The 22,522-nt window shown below is 33.6% G+C and overlaps 2 protein-coding genes across 2 annotated transcripts; both read left to right on the top strand.

Annotated features, from left to right (window-relative positions):
• The first annotated feature begins 9,657 nt into the window (after positions 1–9,657).
• Positions 9,658–10,649, top strand: LOC137809306 (uncharacterized). The gene is made up of 2 exons (XM_068610436.1): positions 9,658–10,113; positions 10,578–10,649. Exons 1-2 carry the CDS (start codon positions 9,658–9,660, stop codon positions 10,647–10,649), a joined length of 528 nt encoding a protein of 175 aa, XP_068466537.1.
• A 4,122-nt stretch (positions 10,650–14,771) lies between these two features.
• LOC137809307 (uncharacterized) lies at positions 14,772–22,065 on the top strand. Its single transcript, XM_068610437.1, has 7 exons — positions 14,772–14,948; positions 15,041–15,241; positions 15,322–15,594; positions 15,687–15,789; positions 15,886–16,004; positions 16,143–16,323; positions 21,569–22,065. The coding sequence occupies exons 1-7, from the start codon at positions 14,772–14,774 to the stop codon at positions 22,063–22,065; spliced, it is 1,551 nt and encodes a 516-aa protein (XP_068466538.1).
• The last annotated feature ends 457 nt before the right edge of the window (positions 22,066–22,522 follow it).

Consider the following 22,522-nt stretch of genomic DNA (forward strand, 5'->3'; position numbering starts at 1 on the left):
TTTCCAACCCCGATTCCCATTCAAATCTGTCACGCCTCCAGCTTAAGGTCCATTGCCATACTGACCCTTCCCACACGCCTACCTCTTCCACCTTTTGTCCCTGATTATACGATAAGGAATGGAGTCTGGGAATAAAGTTTTGAGATTAGTGTTCCCAACCCACACATCTTGCCAGAATCTTGCTTTATCACCCCGACCTAGTTTCCATCCGATTTCTGCTTGTAACCATCCATCTCCTCCTCCCTCCCTACATGCTTTATCAAGGTCCCTCCACCACCATGATTGCTTTTTCATAGGTGTTTGTACTACCTCACTTTCTATTCCATATTTTGACTCCAACAAATCCTTCCATCTCCCTTTCTCGTCCAAGAAGCAACGCCATCTCCATTTGGCCAATAAAGCACAATTAAAGTTACGGATATCTGTGAGTTCCAGCCCTCCCTCCTCTTTTGATTTGCACAAGTTTTCCCAGCTTACCCATGAGATCGACTTCTTCTCCTTCCCCCACCCCCATAAAAACCTCCTCTGGATACTAGTGATACTCTTACATACTGAGTTTGGTGCTCTGAATAGAGATAAGTAATATATAGGTACTGCAGTGAGAACAAACTTTATAACACATATTCTCCCAACCATGGATAAAAACCTCCCTTTCCACACACTGAGCCTAACTTTCAGCTTGTTTAGAACTGGCTCCCAGAACTTCTTCTTCCTTGGGTTGCCTCCCACCTCAAGGCCCAGATATTTAAATGGTACTTCCATCTGAGTACAGTTCAAGGTCTTCGTGTAACAAATGAGACTATTTCTATGGACATTGATGCTTGCTAACTTTGACTTGTGAAAATTAATCTTCAAACCGGATGCTAGCTCGAAGTCCCTAAGAATAGCCTTTAGGGTTGCCACATTTCTGAAGGAGTCCTCACATACAAACAAAGTGTCATCAGCGAATTGGAGAATGCAAAGCTCAAGCTCTTTCCTGCCAATCATAAGGCCTGAGAGTAAATTAGCCTTTACTGCTTACCTTACTAGCCCAGTACACCCTTCAACTACTACTAGAAAGAGGAACGGAGCAAGCGGGTCTCCATGCCTTAGCCCTCTTTTAGGTTTGAATTCTTCCGTCAGACTTCCATTGACAAGTACGGAGACAGTGACACTTTCCATACAACCTCGGATCCATCTTATCCACTTATTGTGGAAGCCCAGCTTATGTAGCATATCATAGAGGAACTCCCATCGAACCGAATCGTAAGCTTTTTCAAAATCCACCTTCAGACATAACCCGCTTCTCCCGCTCTTTTTAAGATCCTCCACCACTTTATTAGCCAAAAGCACGTTGTCTAGAATTCCTCTATCCTTCAAGAAAGCGGATTGACAATCATCAATAACCATAGGGAGAACCTTCTTTATCCTTCCAGCCAACACCTTGGATATAATTTTGTAAATGGCGCCTACTAAGGATATGAGTCTGTATTGATTAAGGTGAACATGGTTCCTTACTTTAGGTACTAATGCTATGAATGACGCATTGCACCCCTTTGGTATACAACCTGTTTCATGAAAGAGGCCCATCACTGCCGTAAACTCCTTCTTTAAGAACTCCCAACTCTTTTTTAAGAAATTGAAATTGAATCCGTCGGGTTCGAGACTTTTTGAACCATCACATTGCCATACCGCATCCCTTATTTCCTCCTCGGAGAACCTTTCTAACAGACACAAGTTATCAGAAATAGATAAAGACTTGAACTCGACCGTGTCAAGTCTTACACCTAAGTCTTTAGTCGCTTCAAATCTGTCGTAAAACAGCTTTTTCGCTTCAGCACGAACAATGCTAGGCTCCTCACTCCACATGCCCTCGACCTCAACTCCCTTCACTTCATTTCTGATTCTTCTCCATCTCAAGGAAGAGTGGAAGAATTTTGTACAAGAGTCCCCATTCTTGAGCCAGCTAACTCTGGCCTTTTGGCAGAGAAGGGATTCAAGCTTTATATTAGTTTCCTTCAGCCGACTGACCAGTTCAACCCTTCTTAACCTTTCGCTTTCCACTAAGGCACCATTGCAGTCTTGGCTATCTAGGTCCTCAATTTCCTGCAAGATCCTCTTCTTACAAGTCTCGATATTGCCAAAGCATCCCTGTTCCATACCTTTAAGTCACCCTTCAAGCGTTTCAATTTTTCTTTGACTTTCATGAACTGACTCCCCTGAACTGAGTATGAGGACCATCTGCCTTTCACCATTTCCATAAACCCTTTCTCTGACAACCAAGTGTCGATGGTTCTAAAAGGTTTAGGCCCACAGTCCTTTTCCACAGACTTTACAACCAGCGAACAGTGGTTAGAGACTTCCCTACGTTGCACATATTGTTTACACATAGGCCATATTTGCATCCATTCTTCAGAGACAAGCACCCTGTCTAGTCTGCTCTTGGTCGATCCATTAGAGTTGGACCATGTGAATTTCTTACCAACAAAAGGAAGCTCGATCAGAAGGTTGGCGTCTATGAAGCAATTGAAATCTATTATTTCGCTTGACTGGTTGTCCCTTGCCCTTACGCCTTTCCTTTCACTTTGGCTTCTTACGGCATTAAAGTCATCGCAGAAGCACCAATTCAGAACTTGGGATGCCATTTTGATACGAGTCAGCTCTCCCCACAGTGCCTTCTTTTCTCTCAAGGAGCAAGCGGCGTAAACATTGACTACAACACACATGCTATTAGATTTAATGTTCTGCCCAAACACAACTATGAACCCTTTACCCATCACATGGCTACCATAAATGAAAGCATTTGTGTGCCACATAGAGAGTAGGCTACCTCCACCATTGTCACCTTCATAATGTACTCATCCTGCCTTGTTATCCCCCCACAGTGTGAAACACCTTGCATCCGAAAACTGGGTAGCTTTAGTTTCTTGTAAACATACAAATTCCACTCCCTCTCTAGCTATGATCTGATTCAGGTACCTAGATTTGGTACTTCCCCCCAGCCCTTGTATACTTAAATTTAAGATTAGCATAAGGAACCATCCTTATCACCCTCCTTAACACCTTTCACAAACTCTGTATCTCTCTCTTCCATACATAGGTATTCTTTGACAACTTCCTTTTCATCCCATTGACAGGCTAAACCTGCTAATTTCCCAATATCCCATAAATCAAAAGGTTTCGCCCCAGTGCCTTGATCACATATTCGTAGGTTGCAATTGTTTATATCCCCATCTGATATTGAAGGAGAATTCTTACCTCCTCTAAGGTGCGGGAGGGATCCCGAAAGGGATTGTCTCTTACTGATTCTTGCAGACCGTCTTGGAATCGAGGAAGACTCCCCCAATTCGGTGAGCCCCTTAACCTTGCGCTGGCGGGGTGGGGATGTAAATAGCCCTGGAATGTGCATCGCTACATCTTCTGTGTTGGTTCCCCCTGCAAATTGTCACCTTCACTAGAACCTTGAGACGCTGCTTTTTCATTCTGTACGTGGTCCTCCCTCTTCTTTGTCACCAAACTACTCTCCACAGGCGAGTTTCGCACCCAATTCCCTTCAGAGAGCATTGTGGTCTTCCTTTTGCTTGTTTCCCTCCTTTCATGCCCCTAGAAACCCACTAGCGAGGTAGGCACTTCCTTCCTCGCATACGGTGAACTCCTTCACAGACCCTGACCCAAACGCACCAGCTCCATCCTGAGCGTGGGATGGATTGGGGACCCACTCCTTACCAAGTTGGGCCTCCACTGTCCTTTCTTGGCCCAAACCATAACAGGTAGTCATATGGGCAAAGAGAAACCCTAGGTCAAAGTCTGATATCCCAAGGTCAGCAAGGGCATGACTGCTATTGCAGACAGGAGAGCATGCATTGGCAGAGAGAAACCCTAGGTCAAAGTCTGATATAGCCGTCTGTCCCTTACATTCCTCTTCCGTGATAGGAGGACAACTTTTCCACTGGCTATCGCTGCTACCTATAGGTGATTCCTTAAAAATCGTCTTTGTCGTATGTGATCCCACTATACCACCTACCTCTGCCTGGCCGTCATCGTCCTCCCCTTTTGATCGGGAAAACACACCTCCCCATTGCCTGAGCTCCTCCTCACAGCTCATGATAGATAACGAAGATTCTTCGACGTAGGTTTCTGATGATGAGACGCTATCAGACGAGTCAAAGAGGTTACACTTACAGGTTCCTCCATAGACTGATGGGGACTCCTCCTCCATGACAATGTTGTACGTGAGGTCATTGATCCTCATATTCTTCATCCATCTAAAGTTGCAGTTCTGAAATGTGCATACTTGCAATCTAGCAAATTCTAGGTTTTCCCAAGTTAACGTAGCCACATCAATAGACACCAGCGATGCCTCCTCCCCCCCCCCCCCCCCACCTTCTTGAAGCAGTCCTTGTTCCACAAGGAGATAGGTAAGCCATAACACCTGACCCAGACATTTCTGTGATCCGCTACAGTAGCTTCCGTCCATGGTTGCATGCTAACAAAAACGCTATCGAACCAATCTTTATTATACGAGATCAGAGCTTCCATATCCTCCCCTTCCTTTGGGGTCAACAAAGCTAGGTTGTCCCCCAGGTACCTCGCTCGTAGCATGTTCATACCCCCTTTCACAAGCTCCTCTCCCAGCTGGTCAAAACATATAACATCCTTGAACTGGCCGACGACACTTCTTTTCATCCAAGGTAGGGTGTGTTGTTGCACTCTGACAACTGGTCCCCTCCACCTCTCCTGAACAACGCCTTTGACAGCTTCAGCATAGGACTTTTGACCTTTCTTCTCCACCCATACCTCCTTCCTATTCTTCTTCCCGAATAACCCGTGTTCCTTCTGATTCACCTCCCTGTTATCCCTCTTAATCCCCGATGCCTGGTTCCTCAAATTCCTCCTCTCATATCTTTCGGGCTCCAACTGATTTCTATGGTACTTCGGTACGTTCACAAAGAGCTTCATGTTTCCAACATAGATTTGGTCTAGCTCACTCTCCAAACCCTTCACATTTCTCACTTCAAAGAATCTCACGAACCCAAACCTTCTCCCCCATTTGTTTAGCCTTCGGGAAATAAAGACTTCTTTCACCCTGTCCCATCTTTGGAAGACCTAAATCATGTCTGCTTCTTCATAGCTGTTTGGGAAATTAGAGAAAAAGAACGTTGTGAAGTCTTGTGTGATGAACCGTGATCACCGTGCTATCTACTAGTGTTTGCTCTGTTATTAGCTTTCGTGGCAGCCATGATTTTTTTTGCTAGCTTCACCAAGCTCTCGAACAACTTTTTGCCTCACTTCTAACTCCTATTTCTCTCCCTTAAAGTTTTCTTTCTTTCTCTTTGCACCTCTTTCTGCTTTTTGAGAACGAGCATCCAAGATAAGAAAATAAAGTCCAAGCAAAAGCGGTTCAAGAATCTTGCTTTTTAACACGCCAATGGAAATCTGCTGTATCCTACGCTCCACCAACGTCTACCCCTCCAGTCATAACAAAATTACACCCTCACCCACGCATCACTTTCTTTCTTTTTTTCTGCACCCATGTGTCTTCACTCCATTATTATCTTTGGATCCACATAATCCATTTTTTGTGAAACCACATCCTATGTAGCATATCATAAAGAAACTCTCATCTGGCTGAGTCATATGCTTTTTCGAAATCCACTTTTAAGCACAACCCACTCTTCCTACCCCTCCTTAGATCCTCTACCACCTCATTTGCCATAAACACGCTATCAAGAATCCTTTTGTCTTGTAGGAATGTCGATTGACTATCATCAACAATTGATGGTAGTACTTTCTTAATCCTACCAGCCAGCACCTTTGATATGATTTTGTACATAGCATCCACTAAAGAAATTAGTCTATATTGCTCAACAATTAAATCAAAGTGCCTTTGGATTTACAGTAAAATAATGTGCACATCAACTAATCCAATCTTATCAGATGTGTACCGGTACGGGGCGAGGCCGGGACCCACCTGACTACCCGATGCCCAGTCAACCTGACCGAGATCAGGGGAACCTGGCTGAGACCTTAGAAGACTTGGCCGGCTGGCCGAGACCTTGGAAAACTTGGCCACAGGCCGAGACCTTAGAAGACTTGGCCGGCTGGCCGAGACCTTGGAAGACTTGGCCGACTGTCCGAAAGGTCGAGACCTTAGAAGACTTAACTAAGACGACCGAGACCACAAGGATTTGGCCGATGGCCGAACCCTATTACAATTAACACTCAAACCAAGATCAGTAAAGTTAATCCATCATCAAGAAGTAGGTAATGCAACCCTAAGCGGTATCTACCTCGATAAACGGGCCCAACAAGGTAGGCCCATTAGAATAATATAAATAGCGCGCATCCCAAGGAGTAAGGTATGTCATTTATTACTGTTCACCTACCTGAGAGCTGACCACCCGCTTTACTGACTTGAGCGTCGGAGTGCCTTCGCAGGTATCCCCACCATCCGGTGTTCGCCTGACGACCGTGTGCCGAGTGCCGAAGGATAAGCAGGAGGACGAGAAGAATCCCAGTTCATCACCCAGTCACCTGCCCGACCGAAGGAAGAAGAAGAAGATTTCAACAGTTCTCTAGGTCCCATCTCCCTAGCAGGAACAAGATGCAATGTATAATCTCACTGTTTCAATTTTTATTGTCTTATTTGGACCTCTAAATCCTTTATCTTTTAATTTACAAGTTTTCATCTATAAAACCAGTCAATGTCTCCACATAGAATCGATTATGTATTATGTTAATCTCTTAGGTTTGAAGTCTTGCTGCTTCAACTGTATTATGGAGCTAATATTAAGCATTTGTACTTGGCTCTGTTTAGGATATTTGGGATTTTGATGTACTATATAATCTGTCGTGGTACATAAGGCAGTGATTGCAGATTGCTGTAAATAGATGTACCTAGTGTAGTTTTAAGGTTACTTGTATCTGCAGTATTATGCTTTGGATCAGCATCAGTCTTGGCCTTTGTCAAGCACTGTGCGGCTGTGGCTTTACATGTTCATTTTGATTGTAGATATAATCTAAAAATGGAGTCTGATATCAGGCAGAGGATGAAAGAACGTGTTCTTCTTTCGGCTTATCAGGGAAGGACCTTCAGACTTTAGAGCTAATTGGTGTTGATCTCGAAAGATTATGACATCTTATGAGAAATGGATATAGTTCTATTTATTCTAATTACTCTCCCTGAATTCTAATTGGATTGTATAAACGGTTAGTTTTAGTTCATGACGTGGATGTTTGTTTGGGATTGTTGCTTTTCATTAGCACACAATTCTGAAAACACCAAAATATGTCATTCTTTATCGTTTTAGCTATTTTCTTGGAAATCCCGGTAGATTTTTGCTGGACAGAATTAGATAATTCAGTACTTAATTAATATCTCATTTATAGCCTATATATATATATATATATTAATGATTTATGCTCTTATAGGCTGTAGTTGTATCTTTAGATTGATTTAATCCTTATTGGTGATTCAATTTGCATTTCGGACATAATTAATTTATGCTCTATTTGCAGGATAAATGTTAATCCTCATTCATTCGATGAAAATTTTGATTCAATGTTTTACTGATAGAAAATGTCCTGGCTATTTATCAAGAGATTTTCACTTTGGTGCTTCAACGTCAAAAGATGTAGGATCAACTATAAACAACGGTGCATTAAAATCAAATGATTGTTTTATGTCCGGTAATTTATAGACTATCATTACCCCGCTACTTCTTGTTAGTTTTTGTTTTTACTACCCTTGTTTCCCAACATGTTGGTTTAGAATTGGTTCTGAGTATTCGGTTTCGTAATTATATTTTGCGAATCAGATGTTGTGGGAAGATGTGGTGGATTATAGTTTGATCCTCCTGCTTTGTAAGTTAATGGACTGAACATTTTGTTTCGATAATTACTAATTAATTCTCAGGGAGGAACATATGCACCATGTTATGTACTTTCTATAATCGATATTGAATATCTATGTAGTAAGTAATTTACTGTCGAATGTTTCGTAGTCTAACATAATGGCCGAAGATGATGTGTTGCCGCATTTCAAACACGGCCTTTTAGTGAAAATCCTCTTCCATTATTTTTCCCAAGCAAAAATTGGTTCCTAAAATATTTATATTCGGGGTATCTAATAGTGAGAATTTTTGGACAATATTGAAATTGTTCATGGTTGGATGTAAAAGTGTCAACATCCAAGGCCTACAAGGTTTTAGTCTTTTAGCTATTTCATAGCACTATTCGTTTTATACTATTTTTTTCATAGTTTTTTTTTAATTCATATGTTGTATGAGTTTAAATTTCAATGACCTTATTTGATATATTTTGGTATATTTTTATCAATGATATGTTTTATCAATTGATAGAATGTTATATTTATTTATTTATTGAAAAATTACTTTAACAAACATAAATAAACAAATACAATAGATGTAAATATACATGTGGTTGAAAAAATACATGAATAAAAAAAATGTTTATGGTTTTGAAACTTATTTTACGAAGGCTTTGAACCTTAAGGTATTTTACGATGTTTTAAAACCTATGCTATTTTATGGAGGTTCCGAAACTTAAGATATTTTATAGGAGTTTTGAAACCCATGATATTTTACCGAGCTTCTGAAATCTATGATATTTTATGAAAGTCCTAAAACCAATGATACTCTACCAACATTTTGAAACCCATGATATTTTACAGGCATTTTGAAACCTATGATATTATACGAAGGTTTTGAAACTCATGGTATTTTTTGGAAGTTTTATAACCCATGATTTTATGGAAGGTTTGAAATTCATGATATTTTAAAAAGGTTCTTAAACCCAACGTATTTAATGGGGGTTTTGAAAGACTTTTTCTGGAATTTAAACAAATCTCGGGAAACACATTCTCCAATGATGGTTTATCGGAAAAAACTGTAACTCCGAGTAAATTACTTAATGGAGGTTTTAACCTTTGATAATGTAAAAATAAACCCCGATAAAACCATTTTTTTTCTTGTAGTGAGTATTTTGTAAAGGTTCAACAATAAACCTTTGTAATTTAACGAAGGTTAAAAAAATCACCGTTATTTTACTGAGATATTAGAATAACCTTTGGAATTCGACGAAGGTTAAAAACGCCTCTATTATTATGTTGAGGTTTTAGGATAAACCTTTGGAACTTAACAAAAGTTTAAAAAAAGAAATTCTTTATTGAGATTTTATAATAAACCTTTAAAATTTGACAAAAGTTAAAAAACTTTTGAATAAATTTTTATTTTGCTGATATTTTTTAATAAACTTTTGAAACTTAACAAATGTTTAAAAAATTTCTATTATTTAGTTGACTTTATAGAATAAACATTTGAAACTTAATAAAGATTAAAAAAGTATTTGTTAATTAAATTCATTTTTGAAATTATATTAACCTTTACTAAATAACTTATTAGGGAAATGGATCTGGAGACACTTAAGTCTGAAAAGAGTGGTTTATGAAAGGATATTATAAAGTCTAAGTATGGTGGGTGGAAGGGATTAAGATCTCAAGATCAGTCTTGTAAGGAGTCGATGTGGTGGAGGGACCTTAGGAAAGTTTGACACTTAGTGGGGTGGAGATTTGATTTTGAAGACAAAGGTCGGTGGGAAGTAGGAGATGGGAAAGAAATCAGATTATGGGAGGATAAGTGGTTGGAAAACATTCCTCTAATGCATAAATTCCCTAGACTATATTCAATTTCCTTGGATACTGGTTGTACTCTTTCACAAGTTGGGGGTTGGAGTAATAATGATTGGTCGTGGAAACTGCGGTGGAGAAGAAATCTTTTTGTGTGGGAATCCAGTCTGCTTGATCTTCTAATGCAGATGTTGGATACCAAAAGGTTAACAAGAGAGGGTGGAGTTAAACCTGATAAATGGATCTGGAGGGATGTGGATTATACGGATTTCTCTGTGAAGGCAGCATATAAATGCCTCATGGGGGAGGAGTCCATAGTGGGGGAGGATTTATTCGCGAATTTTTGGACTCTAAAGACCTTACCTTCGGCACATTTTATGGTTTGGAGGGTGTTACGTAATGCTATTCCTAATAAGGACAATCTTTCGAGACGTGGTATACCTTTGATGAGTGATCGGTGCCCCCTATGTGGTGTGGAAGAAGAGTCGGTAAGTCATTTATTTTTTGAATGTAAGATTTCTTGGAGAATTTGGGGTATTTGTCTCACGTGGCTGGGTTTCCCTTTGGTGCTACATTGTGATGCACAAATGCACTTTAGGATGTTCAAACCTCTTGGTCTGAACCACGCAGTTATCAGGTGTTGGGGGGGGGGGTATTTGGGTAGGTATTGTGAGTGAAATTTGGAATCACAGGAATAGGGTTGTGTTTGAGAATGGACGGGTGGATCTAGTTGAGGCATTTACCGTGGCACAAAGGAAGACTTGGTCTTGGGTCACAGTAAAAGAAAAATCGGTTGCCTTCTCTTACTCAGACTGGTGTTTGGATCCTCTTTGTTGTATGAGGTATTTGAAAGTCTGATTATCTGTGTTTGTAACTAACGATATTTCCTAGTTTTGGTAGTTGTGGTGTGGTTTGTGCATGTTTCATTGGTAACTCCTATCTACAAGGCTAGATTGAGGCTTGGAAAGTTTTGCGTGGATATGCAGGTTGTCTTGGTCATCCCTATCTGACAGAGTCAGACTGATGATTCTGCTTTGTACTGCGGTAAAGGAAGTGTTTGTGTTGTATGCTTATCGGTTTGGTGTTGTATCTTAATGGTGTTTGAATTGTGGCAAAAGGATTTGAGGTGTTTTCTAGTTACTTCCGTGGCTAGTTTGGGAGGTTGTTTTGTGTATGTTGTAGGGTATAATTGGCTTACGTTCTCTGCTCATAAGGGTCTGTTTGTCGTTGTTAGTACTTGGGTTTTTGGTACAACTCAGTCTGCTACAAAGTTATGGTTTAGTTGTTGGATGGTGTGTCTTGTATTGGTTGTTGAGTTTGTCTTTTGGGTAAGGTCCTTCAGCTTGATGATAATGACCTTGTTCTGTTGTTGGATGCATGTCTTTATTTGAGGGTGTGACCTCTTTGGTGGGGTGAGACAACTGTATCTGGTGGTTTTTATATCTTGGTCTGGGGTTTTACCTTGATATGTAGTACAATGTTTGTCGGATCCTTAGTTGGTAGAGTTCTAGGATTTTGTAATTTGGGGTTTTGTATAAGGGTTGAGACACCCCTGAAGTGTCTCTTTTTATTTTATTTATTCTTTGCTGATAAAAAGAATGTAAAACGTATTTTTCTTCTAGTCAGGGATACAGTTAGAGAAAGACTGGAGACATTATTTTGTTGGTCTGGGAGTTGATTTGACATAATAGGTGCAATTTTTTTCTCATAATTCTGTTGTTTAAAAGCATAATATAAGTTAGCTATATACAATGAAATGTTCGATAGCGGGTGACATGATAGGTCTAACACAAACACTCGTTAGGATAGACTCGAAATGGCTCTGATACCATATTATAAAGTAAACTTTAAGCCTAACTCAACCCCATAAAACCAGCTTATGGGGTGAAGTTTGCACCCACTTATATACAATGAAAGGCTATAATCTCTAGCCGATGTGAGATCTCCAACATTCTATTTTGTAAGGGTTGAAATACTTTCGAAATTTTTTATTTTTTAATTTTTGTTGTTGATAAAAAACAATTCACTTACCATGTTTGCTCATAGGGAAATGGAGTTAAATTAAAAGGTTTATCATAATATATACTTTGAAAACATATTTATGAGGATGCAGTTGTCATTCTAATTAACTATTAGTTCACATCTTAACGTGTGAAGAGATGGTTTTGATGGTCTTTTAAATAACCTTGATGTTTGGTAGGGATCCAGATTATTCGTGATCATATGCTAATTCTGCATCATTTCTTTTCATTTTTTCTTTCTTTCATCTTGTAAGTTGTTTTATTGATTCAATAAAATAAGTAACATATAGTTGACGTTTACCAGGCAAAAAGGAAAGTCAAGTCAACTTTTTAAAATTCTGCATTCTTTTCACATTGCAATTAGCAAGATTCATTCCCGCCAAAAGATATTCAGCAGATAATTTTTTTTAATTGAGATATATTTTAATATTTTATATATAAATAAAAAATATTCCTCAAGAAGAAACAGATAATCTGATAAATAATTTGAGACAGGATAAGTTTGATGATGATTTGCTGCTTCAGTAATTGTCTACCAGTATATTTTTTGAACTTGGTATTTCTCTTTTGAATAATATTGTTGTTTTTTTCAATTTGTTTCAATCATTCCTTCTGAATGGGATTACCGATGCTGTTCTGGCATTGGTGGAATAAATGAAAAATTAAAAAAGGTTAAGTTTACTAGAGATAAGTATAAGTAAACTGTTTGCGTAATTAAATAAGTTAAACTTTAAACAAGAGGTCATAGAAAAACAAACACAAGGCAAAACAATGGCAAGAGGAGGATATAAACACCAAATTTATTCTATGAATGTCTGGTAAACATGCATGGAACTCTTATAATAAATAACAGCTCACCGTAACCAAAGCAAACAACATTTTGACAGATTCAATGTGAGTTGTTATTTTGAGAAGCATATGAGAGCAGGGAACACAATTGTATTTAGAAATGGAATAGTAGATAATAATGAAATATTTTAAATGATATAATTAAATGTATGGACATGAATCACCAATACAAAATAAGCAACATTTTTTTATTGATGTTCATGTCTAAAATCACAATGTTAAATTTATGTGAACTCTTTATCTTCTTATCTTTAGTGATATTTAGTGATGTGCCTTTTTGTCTTATGCTAGTTTTGACTGGACTTTTTATAAGTAAAGAATTAAATAAATAAAACAAAATATTTTAACTCTTATATATAACTTAGACAAAGTTCTTACAATACCAAATACAGCTCTCCTGCTAGGCTATATGCTTTTTGGCCAAAACTTTGAACAATAGGATCATAAAATTACTTGACAGGAATGTTTTAAAGTCCAGAAAAAAAGAAACATATATCTGCTAAAAGATGCATAAGCACTATCTTTATGTGAATTAGCTTCTGGCCCAAATTTACTTTGCAGCCAGTCAAAAAACATGTTGTCTCAATGACCAGCTTTATCTCACTATTCTTCGTTCACTTAACGTCTAACAGATTCTCCTACACTCCAAAATGCCCCTTGACCATAATCTTGAGCATAAACCAGAATTTTTGTTCCACTAAAAGCATTTATTTTGCTGCATGCCCCCTTTCTCACACTGCTTCATACTACTTGCTTTAGGCTTTAAACTTGATTGGGTGACTGGACTAGTCTAATAATAAGGCATGCAATGATATGTTCTTTGATGTAAAATTCTAAATTTGATTTAACCAAGTCTTATATGACATTTGAAAAAGGATCTTTTGGTTTGCTTTGTTTTTTTTCTATATATGTCTCACGGACTCTAAAAGCAATACAAACCGTTTTTTTACTATTTATTTCCCCTTTACAATAATAAAATTTATTTGGCATTATATTCTAGTGAAATCAACCTATGGATACAATGATGAACCATGAAAGCTTAAAAAACATGGACCTTTGTTCAGTTCATTGCGCTTTGTCAACAGCTTTTGAAGCACCAAAAGAAGAGATATAGAAGAACACTTTTGAATTTTTTTTATTGGCCAAAAAAATAAAATAAATGAAGGTATTTTAGAGATACCTCAACTCTTATACAAAAAACAGCGACGTCCTACAACCTATCACTCGCATGCTGGTAACGCGGGAAGAAAGCTTAATATCTATCCATACCCAAATACAAAACATAGGACTTCTAACTTGAGTCGAACCAGCTCAACCCGGCCTCCCCTCTAAACTTTTCTTTGTTGATTGATCTCATGCATACCAAAAATTCAAGACACCAATCTGAATAAGAAAAACATGCTAAGCGTACATTTGACCTTCTTAAATATGACCTTCTTAAACACTTTTGAATATGACTTATATTTTGTACCACTTTTATTCAACCGAGGAGTGGTATACTATTTTGAAGTTTTTTTTTTCTACAGGTTAAGGTTTGGTCTTGGGTCTTGTCAAATGTATCATGAGTGAGTGTTTCTCGTTCTCTTATTGGTAGCTTGAACCTCTGGTATGTATGTATTTAATTAAAAGTTGCTAATAGGAGAATAGAGTTAGTACTTGAATTTAAGTTGCTTTTAGCTGATTTTGACATAGTAGTTAGAGTTTTTTTTGTTTGTTTTATGTCTCTTTTGCTCAATATGAGTGTTAGACAATCCCTAAAATAGATCATATTTATTCTATCTTTTCTTGCTGATAAGAAAAGAAAAATATTTTGTACCACTTTGTGATACTGATTTAGGGTTTAACATATATAAAAACAACACAAGAAGTAAGGGTGGCCACACTATCGTTGGCATATTAATCTTGGAAACTTTTAAAATCTAAAACCAGATTTTAACAGTTTTCAATTGGATTGACTTTATGTATTACTGATAACAAATATAAAAATCAACTAAAAGTATGGGTCAGCAGAATATGGTTGCCATATTTAAATCCAAAATCTTAAGATAAGTTGTGCTCATTCTTATTTATATTTGTTATAAGTGCTTCATTTCTATACAACTTGCAACTTTTACTCATACTTCATTCAACCTAGACAAATAAAGCCACTTGCATCACGTCCTATATAAGGTCACACTCCTTGGCATTTGAGACACACCAACGCCAACCATATATTCAACTATCTTGTTTAGCACTTCTTGCTTCATTTTTCTGTGCTTCCTTCTTGTTCCCTAATAATGTCGGGGAGCAATGGAAATAATGGTGTAAGGGTTGAACGAAGGGAACTTGCAGCGCCCAAAAATTTGATGGAGGTAATTATCGTATTGGCAGAAGCGATAATGTTGTTCTGTTACACCGAGAGGAGGCACATGTTCAACTTGCCCAGAGTCATCGCTCACGCTGTGTTGGACAAGGTGGTTTCCTAGTTCTTATATCTATCCATTTATGTTGGGGTTCTTTAAAAAGTTTGTTCTTGTTCAAAGAGGTTTTGCTTATCAATATGTAGGGTAAGAAAACAATTGGAAGTGAATGCCGTGAAAGAAGTGATTGTGTAGAACTGAAAGGCTCCCAAATCTTAAAGGAGTTATATGAGTTGAAGAGAATGTTGGAATGTGCCAAGCTTTTCAGCAGCTTCAAACGTTCTCCTTCTTCTCTATTTTCTGGATTGGAAAAGAAGGATATCCTCTCTAGGAAGAGATCAGCTAGGGTATGTTAATTAATTAGTATTAATTTTGTTGATGAGTTTGTGTTTGGCCATTTGAACTGAAAATGAAGTTTGCATGTCAGATTCTGAAGCCCGCTTTCACGGTTATACGTGATAGACAATCAAAAAGTTTTATTGTGTTCATCCGTGGAACGCGTAGCATAAAAGACACTCTCACAGATGCACTCTGTGCTCCAGTCCCTTTCGATCACGTCATTTGCATTGGTCATGAGAGGCACAACATAGTTTCTGGACATGCACACCGTGGTATGGTTTCTGCAGCTGATTGGATTAGAAACCGCTGCATTCCTGTACTACATGATGCTAATAAGCTTTACCCCCACTTCAAAATCAAGGTACTTATTAATGTTACTTAGCATGTTTTATTAATTAAAATTATGGATTTTTTGTTTGTTATAATAATAATGATAATAATATTTTCATATAGATCGTTGGGCACTCCCTAGGTGGTGGAACTGCTGCACTATTGACTTATAAGCTTAGAGAAATCCAACAGTTTTCTTCAACAACTTGTGTCACATTTGGTCCAGGTATACAAACTTCTTTAATTAACACTAATTCAATAGGATTTTTGTTACATGATATTTAGTATTAACCAGATGTTAATATAATTGTAATTTTTGCAGCTGCATGCATGACGTTGGAGTTAGCTGAATTCGGAAAATCCTTTATCACTTCTATAGTAAATGGTTTTGACATAGTGCCTACTTTGTCAGTTTCTTCTTTTCATGATTTCATTTCCGAGGTAACAACCTAAAATATTTTTGCCAAATATTTATTTGTTTTGTTACGGTTAATTTCTCATGATGATATCTCTTAGAAAATGTTTCATTCTTTGCACAAGTAAGCTTTCATGATTAGGTGTTGATACTATAATTTACAGGGTCAGACTAAGAATAAAAACATCGTTATATGTTTCATTCTTTGCACAAGTGCAGTTGGAACTCATTTATCTCTTGCGAAAGCAATTGCAGGACATGCAGTAAAGAGTTGCACCGAGGTAGCTTCAAGCTCCCTTCTTTATATCATATATTTGATATTGAAATCGCAGTGCTCTTCTATAGGTTATTCGCTAGACACTAACAAGAGTTTACAATTAATTGATTCAATTGTCTTAACAACTAGCATCTGGCTGGAGAGTTTTTATAATTAAATATGTTTCCCTTTTTCATAATTCATTATGTACATCTATTAATTATCTTATACAAATTGTTACATATCTATGGCTAAAGGTTGTGAAGAAGCATAAACACTCATTGTTATCATCCATCCAACATGAGAATATTCAAACATTCACTACAAGAAAAATTAGTTTTAGTGACAAAAGGTTAATGATAAATATAATATTTGTCATTATTAATATATTATTTGTGACTATTATTTTCCATGTCACTAATAATATATTATTTGTGACTATTTTTTTTCTTGTCACTAATATTGTTTATAATAGTGACAAAACAAAAAAAAATATCACAATAGATATATTAAAAAATTAATAACACATATCATAAATAATTACTAAAAATTTATTTTTCTTAAAATAAAAATATAGTTAATAGATTTTTTTTGTTCTACTTTAGGTTTGAACTAATGACTCTTTAATGAGGTAAAAATGTAAGTTTAACATTTCCACTATACCACTTTAGAATTATTATGAAATTTGTGTCAATAATAATATCTTATAAATTCATTCTTACGTGTATAATACAAAATCTAAACATATATAAAAAATTATAAAATTTATATTAATTTATATTTGAATTTATGATCTTCCTTTTTAGAAGTAAACATTATTTTTATTTTGTGATAATGTAATTAATAGTGATATATAAAATTGTCACTATTTGTATATTAGTTGTGAGTATATTTTAATTTATCACTATTTGTATATTAGTTGCAACTATCTTTAATTTATCACAATTGTTTTATTAAAAATGACAAAATATGCATGTCATAAAATAATATAAATCATTAAATTTATATTATTTTATATTTGAATTTATGATGTTTCTTTTTATAAATAAACATTATTTTTATTTTTGATAATGTAATTAATAGTGTTATATATAAAATTTGTCACTATTTGTATATTAGTTGTGAGTATATTTTAATTTGTCACTATTTATATATTAGTTGCAACTATCTTTAATTTGTCATAATTGTTTTATTAAAAATAACAAAATATGCATGCAACAAATAATTATTCATTAATATAAAATATCATATGATAAATTTATTTTTCTTTAGATAAGAATATAATTAATATTTTTTTTTGAATGCTTATAAAGTAATAAGGATGATATAATATTAATTTTCATTATTATTATTATTATTATATCACTAGTACTTGTTAATTTTTTTTTCTATTTTAAAATTTCAACATCATCTTTTATTCAAGAAACAACTTTCCCTTTATTGTGTCACTTTACAATTCCAATACTTATTTTAATACATTTATCTATTTATTCATATCTTAATACATTTTATTATAATATTAGTTAATAATATGTTTACTTCAAATTTAAATTTAGCATATAAAATTTTAACCACCTAACTATCTTTCTTTCTTTTTATTTCTCTTTCTCTCTTTCTATATATTATTTATATAAGTAAATAATAGTTATGTAGATAGATATATGAAAATAAATAGATAGATATGATTCATAAGAATAAACATAATTAATAACAAAATTTGTTTTAGAAAATGATCTAAATCAACAATTTGCATCCAACTTTTATCTAATCTCATACCTTTCAAGACTTTGTGTAAATAGTGTATAGTGAAAACTAAGTTACCTTACACCTCTGTAGTTAGTTTATTTTTAGTGTTTATTCATGGGTCTCTACTGTAATAGGTCAAATCTATCAAATTAATTGATTTCTAGTATGATTCACTAATTTATAGGGAGATATGTTGGTATACTGGTATATTTGGATAAAATCTTTAGTGAAACAATATCTTTTACTAAATCAGTGTTACCTGATTTATTGACGTCTCACTCGCATTTGGTGGAGCATAGTGATAACTTGTGACGAGCTTCCATAACTATCATTGTTGTCATTCACAGTGCTTTAAATGTGTTTTGACACGATTGGTTGGTCACCGAGACCCCGAGTGACTGACTCGTCCGATATTGACCGATACATTAACAATTTGAGTACTTATACAACTAATGTATTAAAGTGAAAATGAAAACATATAAATAGAATTCATGAAATTATAGAATAAATAATTAAAAATACATAATTCATCAATTTCTTTTCAATTTAACACTCTTTTTATTTGATTATGTTCTTCTTTTTCTTCATACTTTATAAATAATATAGACTTATACTATTTATTAAATTTTATCTCTTTTTAAAAATAAAATTTATCCTTATCTTTAATATATTTTATATTGTTAATTTGTTTAGAAAAACATGTTATAAAGTTTGTTATTACAGTCATACTATATAATATGATTATATTTATTAATTTGTCATTAACAAGATAATATGATTATATATAATTATAAAATATCATTGATTAAGTATAAATTTTTTTATTATATATAAATGCATAAATATAGAAAATAAGGAATCAATCTCTATTTGTAGGTTTTTTTGTTATATGTTAAAATATTCAAAGATAAGTTTAGAAATGATACTTCAATCAATTATAACTATATCAGTTATAATGTATATTGTACATATCTGAGTTGTTTGGATTCTAAGAAAATAATATATCTCTAAATAAGAAGTTAGTATTTAGACTTATTATAAGAAAAATACAATTATTATCTTTAGGAATTAGGTTTATCAAATTATTAATGTTGTTTTACAAAAATATATACTAAACATTGTCATTAACATCGTAATATATAATATATAATTATTTAATTATAATTATTACTTTATTATGGATAAAATAATATATTTAAATAAATAAATACTAAAATGTGAATATAACTATATTTAAGTTAATATATAATCAACACCTATTTTTAAATAAAATAAGATATAAAAATAAAATTTATCCTTATCTTTAATGTATTTTATATTGTTAATTTGTTTAGAAAAACATGTTATAAAGTTTGTTATTAAAGTCATACTATATAATATGATTATATTTATTAATTTATTATTAATAAGATAATATGATTATATATAATTATAAAATATCATTGATTAAGTACAATTTTTTTATTATATATAAATGCATAAATATAGAGAATAAGGAATTAATCTCTATTTGTAGGTTTTTTTGTTATATGTTAAAATATTCAAAAATAAGTTTAGAAATGATACTTCAATCAGTTATAACTATATCAGTTATAATGTATATTGTACATATCTGAGTTGTTTGGATTCTAAGAAAATAATATATCTCTAAATAAGAAGTTAGTATTTAGATTTATTATAAGAAAAATACAATTATTCTCTTTAGGAATTAGGTTTATCAAATTATTAATGTTGTTTTACAAAAATATATACTAAACATTGTCATTAACATAGTAATATATAATATATAATTATTTAATTATAATTATTACTTTATTATGGATAAAATAATATATTTAAATAAATAAATACTAAAATGTGAATATAACTATATTTAAGTTAATATATAATCAACACCTATTTTTAAATAAAATGAGATAATTAAGTATTACTTTATAAAAAAAATATAAAAAAGTAACCTTATTTATTAAAATAAAAATTATAAATTTATTTAAAAATATATAAATATATAAATGTTATTAAAAGTATAAGAAAAATAAATATTTATTTTAAAATTATAAAAGTTTGAATAACATTTAACATGATTTATAATGAGATAATTAAATTTCTTTTAAATTAAATTATAAAAAGGACATGTTTTTTTAAATAAAATTGAAAAATAATTGATGTTATTTTGGGCTTTTTAGATGGATCCAGCACATATGTAACCCTAAAATTAAACTTCTTCTCAATATTACTCAAAGACTTATATTTGTGGATATCTAAAATTGAAACAGTTATTCTCCTGATACTTGAAGCAGTTATCTTCGTGCTCTCTGAAGTTGCAGGAAGAGGATCCTATTATCAGTTCTTTTTTGTTTTCATGATTTATTGGTAAGTCTAGACTTAATTGGTTTCTTAAGACCTTTTTTTTTTGCTTCCCTTTGATAGAAGACACTCAAGGCACCATCGCATTTTCCTTTCTTTTCATCCTAGATTTCTCAATCTTTCACGGCACCGTCACATCTCCGGGTAGAGTGAACTGCGTTTTGCAACTGCAGACACTTTTTACGACGAACGTGGAGGAACATTGAGGGATTTCTTGTACGAGAGTTTTCGGAAGTGGAGGAGGATCCTGTTGGAGGAAGGAAGGTTGTGATGTTTGGGAGTTTGTTATTATTCTTTCATTCTTTGTTGCAAATAATATTTACAAGTCCAAATTTTAATTGGTGAAAATTGTATCAATACATACAGATCAATCAATATTGCCTCCTGTTATTTGATTTTTTAGCAATTTTTACATCTTTGTTTTATTCTTTATTATTACTATGTAAGTTGAAATTCTTTCGTTCTACAAGTGAAATGTAATGGATTCAGTTATTTGTGTTCCTATGCTCTCTATGCAGTTTCGTTTCTTATTTGTTATGTTTTTTTTTCTCAAGTCCGCAAGAACATCATCACAAGGAAATTGTTTATCACTGTGATCCGATCTTCTCTTAATACTGATAATGATTCAATTGACACATTTAAAATGTTAAAATTGGGCCAAAATGATTTTATTGCTTACTTTCAATACTTATTTCCAAAATCTTTACTTTGTTTAATCTCCTCCTCATTTAACCGTTGAAATGTTCCATTAAGTTGTATTAATAATTAAAATCAATTAATAAAATATTAATAATTAAAATCAATTAATAAAATAGTAATAAATTAAAACAATTAATAATAATTAATAATTAAAATCAATTATTAATAATTAAAAGAAATTAATAAATAATTAGTACATAAAAATTGACATTAAAATGATATTAATTATTAATTATAAATTATTGACAACTAATTTATTTTTATTCTTTTATACATTTGTGATAACTTGTTATTGTCACTTTTACAAAAAGATATAGTGACAATATTACATTGAATTATTAGTGATAAGTATTATTGTCACAGTTTTAGTGACATTTAAAATGATTGTCACAAGTATGATAGTGACAAGAGCACTAGTGACAATGTAATTATTGTCACAAGATATTAATAGTGACATATTTATAAGTTTTAGTGATGAATGTTTATATCACTAAAACTAATTTTTCTTGTAGTGATTGTCAGATAATTTGGTTGGAGCTTCTAAATTACCTCAGACAAGTTTTGAACATCTTTTAAGTGAAGAACACCTACTCAAAGAATCTATTGACGATGATGATGAATATCACTCTTCGAGTGAAGGATCTGACAATGATGACTCAGATGACGATAATGAAGATGAAGACCAATTGTTGAATCAAGTGAAAAAACTTAAACTGGGAAAAAATGTTAACATCCCTAACATTCATGCTGATGGGAAAAATATCATGGAAGAAAGAGTTTTTCCAGTCACAACATCAAGAAGACACCATCTTTATCCACCAGGCAAGATCATGCATATTGTCCCGTCAGAAAATTCAAATTTAGACTACCATGATGTTAATGAGAATCATGTCTTATATAAAACACCTACACAACTTTATGGAAAACTGAGATTTTCAAGACGGATGATACTAGATCATTCCACAAAGGAGTATCTGATGAAGTTACAACAATTAATTAATCAACTAGGGGAAAAGTAACGAGATTGGAGGTTGCGTCTTGATGAACGAAGTGCATTTCAACAACAATATAAAGAAGTACAACCGCAACAACAATCACTCAACCAACAACAAAATAAACATGGAAAATTTCAACAACAAGATTATGATTATAGAGACTATTAGGAGCTTTATGTTTCTAGTTTGTTTAAATTGCAATTTATATTTCATGTTTATTTGACTTTTGAATTGGGGATATCTTTTATGTTTCAAGTTTGTTTTAATTTTGGATTATGTTATATTTGAATTACTTTATATGATGAGACTTCAATTTATGTGGGTTTTATTTTATGTTAGGGGTATTGGATGATGCTTGATTATTATTGAATTTATAGGTACAATACACATTGATAATAAATTGTTCAATTTGGATATGTAGAATTACTTCATGCGTTGGAAACTGGTGTAAAATATCTAAAAATAATTCATTTAAATGTTG

The sequence above is a fragment of the Phaseolus vulgaris genome, chromosome 2 (genome assembly GCF_000499845.2).
Source record: "Phaseolus vulgaris cultivar G19833 chromosome 2, P. vulgaris v2.0, whole genome shotgun sequence".
In the NCBI taxonomy this organism is placed as follows: Eukaryota; Viridiplantae; Streptophyta; class Magnoliopsida; order Fabales; family Fabaceae; genus Phaseolus; species Phaseolus vulgaris.

Excerpts from the sequence above, each read along its gene's own strand:
- LOC137809306 (XM_068610436.1), top strand. The coding sequence starts at position 9,658 with ATGCATAAATTCCCTAGACTATATTCAATTTCCTTGGATACTGGTTGT. Across the intron at positions 10,114-10,577 it reads GTGGTGTGGAAGAAGAGTCG|ATTGAGGCTTGGAAAGTTTT; the intron begins GTAAGTCATTTA and ends CTACAAGGCTAG.
- LOC137809307 (XM_068610437.1), top strand. The coding sequence starts at position 14,772 with ATGTCGGGGAGCAATGGAAATAATGGTGTAAGGGTTGAACGAAGGGAA. Across the intron at positions 16,005-16,142 it reads TTCATGATTTCATTTCCGAG|GGTCAGACTAAGAATAAAAA; the intron begins GTAACAACCTAA and ends TATAATTTACAG. Across the intron at positions 16,324-21,568 it reads ATCGCAGTGCTCTTCTATAG|ATAATTTGGTTGGAGCTTCT; the intron begins GTTATTCGCTAG and ends AGTGATTGTCAG.